Source organism: Lycium ferocissimum, chromosome 7, assembly GCF_029784015.1.
Source record: "Lycium ferocissimum isolate CSIRO_LF1 chromosome 7, AGI_CSIRO_Lferr_CH_V1, whole genome shotgun sequence".
Lineage (NCBI taxonomy): Eukaryota > Viridiplantae > Streptophyta > Magnoliopsida > Solanales > Solanaceae > Lycium > Lycium ferocissimum.
In genome coordinates this window covers 38,665,984-38,674,159 of record NC_081348.1, presented here as the reverse complement: position 1 = coordinate 38,674,159, position 8,176 = coordinate 38,665,984, and the positions used below count along the sequence as shown (strand labels likewise).

The window sequence follows — 8,176 nt, the reverse complement described above, 5'->3', positions numbered from 1 at the left end:
TATATTTTTTTAAAAGGGCCCTTTAAAATTAGTATATATATATATATATATATATATATATGGTTAAGTTATATATATACTATATATTATATGTATATTCTTAGTATATTTTAGTTATTTTAGTTTTATATATATATAGTATATATATATATATATATATATATATATATATATATATATATATATATTTTCAAGTATATATTTTTCAAGTATATAACTTTCTTGTTTTTAATTTAAGTATATATTCTTAGTATATTTTAGGTATATTCCTAACTTTATAAAAGTAAAAATATGAACACAAGTAAATAGAAGAAAGCTCAATGAGCCATATATTTTATTCATTCTTGGATAACATTTATTTGCAAGTTGCGGTTTTTTAACTTCTGAAATAATACATGAGCGATTATAGAAATAATAGAATAATAAAATCGCTTAGAATTTTGAACCATTTCGTTAATTTCCCCACACATCATATTCGGTCATGGAAATATCTTGAAGTCTTCCATTTGGTAGGATCCACTAGCTATCAAATCTTCCAATTTCTTCCTTTTCGCCTTGTCAACCTTCTAAGTTTTGGTTGCGTCGCAGATCCTAATCCAATCGAATGCACACTAGTACTAACGAAGCTAAAGCGGGATAATGAATGTCTATGGTCTCCGATTTGCCAGCCTTCATCGCTAAATGCGCTCTCCCGAAGCCACGGTTGATACTTGAGCTGTAAGGATATCATCGGCCATTCTTGAGAGTATCCGGATAACTTGCCTTGTAGCCTTAACTTCCCGCCGTACTAAGACGTTCAAGTCATCCGGTTCCTTGATATCCCACGTTTGGCTGTATCAAATAAAAGTTATATTCGTCAAAGTTTGCGGTACAAGAAGAAGTTGGTACATTTTGTGAATGTAAAACTTTTAGGTGTTTTTCCACCAATGTTTAAATTCGTGCGCATACTATGATACCACTACTACCCCTAAAGGCACACGTCTTAATCTCTTTGACATTATTAAATAGAATTAATTTAAATCACGATCAAATAAATCACAACAAATTAAATTGTTTGAATTAAATTGCGTAAATTAAATGTCGCCCAACCTCGTGGCGCAGCAGTGCCTACGATTGGACTCGTACGTGCCTTACCCTAAATTAGCAAAATATTAAAGACAAACGAGAAATAATAATTTAACGAGCCCGGTGGGCTTTGGAACAACCAAATAAACCCCGCCCAAAAATCATAGATAAACTCAAACGTACGCAAATCTCACGAAACATATAGGGAACCCGCCCACTTTCCCTCGGAAACCAGGGAACAAAAACATAATCTTTAAAGGGACAAAACCCCCGTCGTCCCCCGAAATCAATACGTACGTATGTAGGAAATTTCTATCAAATAGGGGCCCTCGGGACAAAGGAGCAAACCCCCAAAAAGTAGAAAATTTTTAAGCAACCCCCCAAAAACCAGTCGTCCGGCGCCGGGGCCCCGGAAAGCCTAAAAAGAAAGGGGTCGGTACGGAAAATGTGCGGGCCAATATCGGCATAAAACGAAAAATGTAATAACTAAAATCGAACGAGAATGTGCGGAAAACGAACGAGTGCATAGCTAATCAAAAATGCGTACCGAAATCATCTACGTAATGCGTACGAGAAAACATATACAAAAGCCGGCCCCGCTATAGGACTCGGTGAACGAACGAAGCGCTCATACATCGTCGCGCGTCATACTTGAGTAGAGGAATATCTCGAAACGGATCGAGCATACCAAGTGGCCACGTCGGAGACATAATCGACAAATATCGGCATGGCGTACATGTACATCGTACACCACGGCCGTGTACGTATATACACATGCCCCCCTACGCCGGGCGCGGTGTCAATGCGAGAGAGACATGCGGCTTGAGAACATATCTGGCCGAGGCTCGGTGTGGGAAACATTGAGGCATCGCGAGGTGGAGTAGTGAGAAACTAATGCAATCAAATAACATATATATATATCCGGAGACTCGATGGGGGCGGTCAAATGACAAATCGGATCAATGAAATCGGACGGAGTCATAGTACGTACCTTTCGGACATCACAGTAGATTATGTCAGGGCAGAACATTCGGAGTCAAAGTACGTATCAAAACGTTTCATAGGACTTATTAGAATATTCAAAATGATTTTTGTTTAGTAGCTAAAACATTCCTTAAGGACGCTCGAAGACAAATCGTAAATACAAAAGGGGAAAATCAGAAATAGTGGGCCCACCTCGGTCAATTGAGGTGGCGGACGTAAATTACATATGTTTAACTTCATAATATCATTTACAAGGATATTGGGACAATCGAAATGCATTTATACAAGTTTTAAAGGTTTAAACAATTTTTCTAACTAATCGCGAAAATATTTAGTTCAATTATTTGAATGAAAAAGGGGCGTTTTTTGGACGAGGATTAGAGGAATAGAGGTGCCCCAGGGTCCAAAGTCAAGCCTAATGCATCTAAGACGTGCCAATAGAAGAAATGGAAAGCTTTACATACCTTCCTTGCCACTACGCTTGCGAAACTCCAATCGGTTTCGTCGAGGAAATATGCGCAAATGGTCATCTTTACCGGTTACTATTCATGCAAGATGACATTTGGGTCTTTGGTTTCTATTTGGCTACGAAATTTGTGTAACTTTCCCACCTATAAACATGGCGCCCCAGATTCAATTGGCTTCGACACGATCGACAACAACCCAGCCAACAACATCAACGATCACAATACAACACAATATAACATAACTAGTCCACTTCCCCCGACTAATACAATAACTTTCATTCCGACTTCACAATTTCAAGTCAATATCAATATTTCCATACATACATACTAATTTGAAATCATTTAAACACAAGCCGAGAATATTTCAAACCTTACATCCAATATTCAATAATTTCATAATCGACCCAAAATCCTTAAATACGCAACCAAATCATCCCAACACATTTTCTACACACTAATTCATTTCCAACAACAATAATCTACACTCCAACAACCTCATTATCTTAATATCATAAAATCACATTAATACGACGTAATTCTCTACATCTTATTTTCATGCAATCTTAACCCATACATGCTCCATTTAGATTGTAACGATCATGGCGACACAACTAACATTGAACAAAATAAATTCAACATGTTCCTCACCATATACCACACGGCCATAGGCCAAATTCCAACTACATTCCATTTCCATTCAACTTTCATTTCCAATACGAATTCCACGACAACTGCAACCTGGCCAATAATACAACGTAAAATTCAGCATAACCACACTACACATTAAGGCACACACACGGCCACGTACATATACGTACACTTCCACCGTTACAAACTTTCATATTATCATATATTTCTCTCGATTTCATACTGCTATGACACAAATAAACCTTCATAACATAACAACAAAGGATCGAATTCTTACCTTTTTCCTCAGTTTCTTCACTTCACCAATTCATCCAAACGACGAAACCAACGGGTTATCTTCCGAAATAATTGCACCACGTTGTAGAGGGACCTTGAATTGGTATAAATACCACAAAAGAACAATTTTGGAAGCAAGATTTAAGGCCTTAGAATTTTTCTTTTCTCTCTTTTTCCATTCGGCCGAGAGGCCCCTTTTTTTTGCTCTTGATTTTTCTTTTTGTTTCTTGAATATTCCATGGTATACCATGTATATATATCACCCCCTAGCTTGGTCACGTATGTTAGGCACATGGAACATTTACTAATTTTGGTGGGTTGGGCCTTAAAGTGGCCGTCCGCCCCCTTGCACTTTGGGCCTCAATCTCTTTCATTATTTTGAGCCCAATTACCCATGGATCATATTTTGCAATTTCGAAATAAATTTTCAAAATTCCAATTTCTTCATAGGCACTTCTCCGGTGTTTCCACATTCAAACTTCCATAGCGAGCACACACATTTTAAGGAAAATCCAAACATGTCTTCTTATCACAAACCAAGGTTATTTCCAAATTTTCGAATACGCATAAAATGCGAGGTGTAACATTAAATTGCGAAAAATAAATTGCAAAAAATAAAGATAGAGTTGGAACGAAGGTACCAAATTACTAGGATTAATTTCCAACAAAGTGAAGGCGGCTAGAATTGCAAATCCACCAAAGTTGCTTCGGATTGTTGCAAAATCACCAACTCCACCCAACAATATTATAATTGCAAAATTAATAATTGAAACTATAATAAGACTTTGTAATATTTATTTGAGAGAAATATAAAGTGACTAATTATTGCAAAGTAACTATAATTGAGAGATTGAGATTTGAGAGAAAGAGAGAGTGAATTGGTGTGAATTAAAATGAAAATGAAGAAGGGTTTATATAGGGGTGAGGGATGGGTTAAAGTCTTAAAAAAAAAGTTTGGGGGGTTGGGGGGCCAAAAATTAAGTAAATGACCGTTGCCAACGGTCCAATTACTCCCAGCCCAACGGCTCTTTAAAAAATTTTTTTTTTTTTTTTTTTTAATTTAACCGGTTTAAACCGGTTCTGCCCGTTCCGGTTAGGTTTAACGGTTCGGTTTCAAAAAATAGAGCCGGACCGGTAAAAAATTAACGGTGCGGAGCAGGTTAGCCAGGTTCCTCGATTCCGGTTCGAGTTCGGATTTTAACCCATTCATAGAACGGTTAATGGGCTTAATGAAGAGGCATATAAATTGTCAATTTTAATTACCACGGAGACTTACAATCTAGAGGTATCAGCGAGAGTAATTTCATTTAATAAGTGTGAGTTCAATTCTAGCTATTATGTAACCGAAGTTTTAGAAGAAAAAATCCCTCAATTTTTACAAGGACAACGATTCATATATGTATCTCCATCAACCTTTACTTCCACTCATCTAACTCTTATTTCATGCCAAAAATATCTAAGCAAGACATCTTAATTATCTCGACAATGACCAAAAAGCGTCCCTCTTGGTTCGGTCACATTTTTGCGCGGAGTGCCCTTCTTTTTTAGGGTGACAAATTTTCTTGCCAATTGCTGCGATTCAAAAAAATGTATCTCCATCAACCTTTATTTTATCACGCTTCCACTCATCTAAGTCTTATTTCATAAACCAAAAATATCAAAGTATCGCAAGACATCTGAAATCTAATTATATCTCGACAATGACCAAAATGGGCAAACTTTTATGCGGTCCCTCTTGGTTATCAAAGTTATCTCTGTCACTATCTGCATAGAGAACGTATTCAATTTTTTTTTATTTTTTTTTTTTAAAAATTTTGATTCCGTTCAATTTCATACCCCAAACGAAGCAAATTTGCATTCTTAAGAACGTATTCAATTTTTTTTTTTTTTTCCAATTCCGTTCAATTTCACGTCTAATCATTCTTAAAAGTTTCATCTCGTCTTCCTACTTTTTTTCTGTTTCTTTCAGTTTCATGTTAAATAGTTCTAACTTAGCTTCTAACATCACGAATAAGTAACGTATTCATTTCTTCTTCCTCTTTGTCGAATTATGATGGTTAAGTTTAACAGAAAGTCATATGCCGACAACTACTATAAGCCCCACAAGGGATCACCACAACAAACCATCTTCAATGAAATGACCCCATCCTCTCTTTTTCTTTTTATTTTTATTTTTTAAAAAGTTTTCGTGGATATTAAATTCTCCAAATTTTTATATCGAGGACCAGGGAGGCTATAGGTTTTGGACTAGTCATGGTTCTCAATCTCACCTTATACTGCTAGATATTAAAAAAAAAAAAAAAATCACCGACAACGACTTACCAGTCTTGTGGTAGAAATAGCACCTACTGTTTCAAATTTCATGGGTAAACTCCATGACCATGTCCTGAAAACTCTATGACATTAGCTATTTTTCAATAACAGAACTAAAATGACTGTGTATAAATTTTATCCCGTCTTGTGGCATCACATTGGCTATATTAGTATGCTAAATTCTAAGTTTTGAGCGCCTTTTTGTGGCCCAACTTTTCAAAGGAGGAATTAAGTAGTAGTACTAAATTTCAAGAAGTACATGAGTTAGGTTTTCACTAGAAAGGAAAATTTATCGAGGCTTGAAATTATAAAGTTACCTAAAAAATAAGTACAGGTAACAGCTTGCAACCTTTAACAATCATTCTTATACAAGAAAAATTATACTAACCTTCATGAAAATAAGTCTAGACAAACATTTTTGACTGATACTGATTGCAACTGCTTGATTTCTTAATACTGTAGACCATCAACGATGTCCTCTTTGGAATCATATCGTGTGGGCTCTCTAGGTACCTGGATCTGCGTTCACCCAGAGGTACATAAAAAAACTCTTTTCATCACACGTACTTAATTCTCCTAATACATATACCCTTCGTTTGATAGAATAAATTAATAATAACACTAGATTAACGAATTGGTTTGATTCATTTGCAGCTCTGAAAGAAGGGACTCAGATGACTGGAGTTGCTATGGTCAATTTAAGAAAACAATCTGGATTACAGGTGAAACTTTTTCCTAAATTTAAATACAAGATGCAGCGACAAGAAATTTATTAGACATTAATAACATCAAACGTTATTTTTTGTTCAGGACTTCTCAAATCTGATGAACGGCACATCGGGAGCACGGTGGGGTAACAAATTTGGCATGCTACTCTTACCAGTTTATTATTACAAAGGTGGAAGTGATCCGTTGCAATATGTAAAGAGAGCTAAAGCAATGATTGACAAGAAAAAGTTGTCGCTAGAGGGTCCTTGCTCCTACAAAATTGGAGACTTTATCATGTCCTTCTCTGCTAAGGTACATTTCTTAGACGCTATAATTAAAAGTGTCAAATGGACAGATAAAATCAAATTTGGACCGGTCAAAATTGAATGAGTCAAATTAATACTAACAGTCATGACCCAATTTGCCCAAAATGCCCAACTTTTGTTTGTAGCAAATAACGAGTCATAATGCAACCGGTCAAATATAACCCAAACTCCCCTTCTTCTCTATTTTGCTTTTCTGGAAAAAGAAATATGAAAACTAATGTACTTTCATTATTAGCTTCGAGCCTTCTAAATTTACGTAATTCCCAATCTTCAAATCTCATTTTGTATGTTTGGATTTAGATTGCATTTTGACCTGCCGGATTACATTATTTTGGTCCAATAATTTGATGGGTCATTTCGGTTTCAACTCGTTGGGTCAATTCAACAAATGGGTCATAACTCTTTTTATTTAACCTTGGACGGGTTGAACGGACTACTAGAAAGTTTCTTGATTTCGCCACCTTCACCTATTCTAATGTTCTATATTTCTGGTTGTGTAGCTAGCTAGCTTGCTCAACTACAGAATTGTTAGTAATACAACTTTCACAATCTCAAATGTGATCGGCCCTCAAGAAGATATCACATTCGGGGGGAACCACATATCATCTGTTAGGGTCACTTCTACAGCCCTGTCCCATGTAAGTTTCTAATTATGTACTGCCTCTTTTCTGCCTTAATGTATGCCTTAAAACTCTATCCTTCAAGAATATAATCATCATGACTTTAATTCTGCCTATGGATATATTAATGCAGGCAATCACAATGCACATGGTGAGTTACGCAGGAAGAGCTGACATGCAAATATTGGTGGCTAAAGACATCATCCCTGATCCCAAAGTTCTAGCCAAGTGTTATCAAGATGCCTTGCTGGAAATGAAGGAAGCTGCACAAGCTGATGGAAAAATTAAAAGATTTAACTTATATGCATCGACAGAGTAATGAACCTTTTCTACACCGTCATTGTAATTTAATCTGTTATAGCACATTGTTTCCTAATAATTCCTGTTATTATGGGCAGTAAGTATATATACTCATCTTTTTAGTGACCTTATAGTGTTTTCCTCATAAAAAGTTACTTCTGGGAGAGAGAGGAAAATGGGAAGGGAAGGGAAGGGGCTATGTAATTTAGAGGTACAGTTTACATGTAAAAGAGTTGAGTACAGAAGTTCCTGCCATACCCTTTGCTGTTATTGGAGTGTAAATTAATGAATTGGCTCATTCATTGAGACCTCTTTCTGGGCATTTCTTTTTTTTCTTCCTTCCAATTCTTGTTTTACTCTTCTTGATTCCACAAAAAGTGATTGATTTTCTACATCTCTTGCAACATTGAGCAAATAAATTGAACAAAATTTCCCACCAATTTTATTTGCTTTTTCAACCTGATCCATT

The 8,176-nt window shown here is 36.0% G+C and overlaps 1 protein-coding gene across 1 annotated transcript in view; it reads left to right on the top strand.

The window, feature by feature from the left end:
- The window catches only part of LOC132064878 (wax ester synthase/diacylglycerol acyltransferase 11-like), an 11,802-nt gene extending 3,773 nt beyond the window's left edge, over nt 1-8,029 (top strand). The window contains exons 3-7 of the mRNA XM_059458030.1: nt 6,216-6,288; nt 6,408-6,475; nt 6,564-6,773; nt 7,288-7,425; nt 7,541-8,029. Of these exons, the coding sequence (XP_059314013.1) occupies nt 6,216-6,288; nt 6,408-6,475; nt 6,564-6,773; nt 7,288-7,425; nt 7,541-7,726 (675 nt within the window). The 3' untranslated portion in view covers nt 7,727-8,029. The remainder of the gene's footprint in view (nt 1-6,215; nt 6,289-6,407; nt 6,476-6,563; nt 6,774-7,287; nt 7,426-7,540) is intronic.
- The last annotated feature ends 147 nt before the right edge of the window (nt 8,030-8,176 follow it).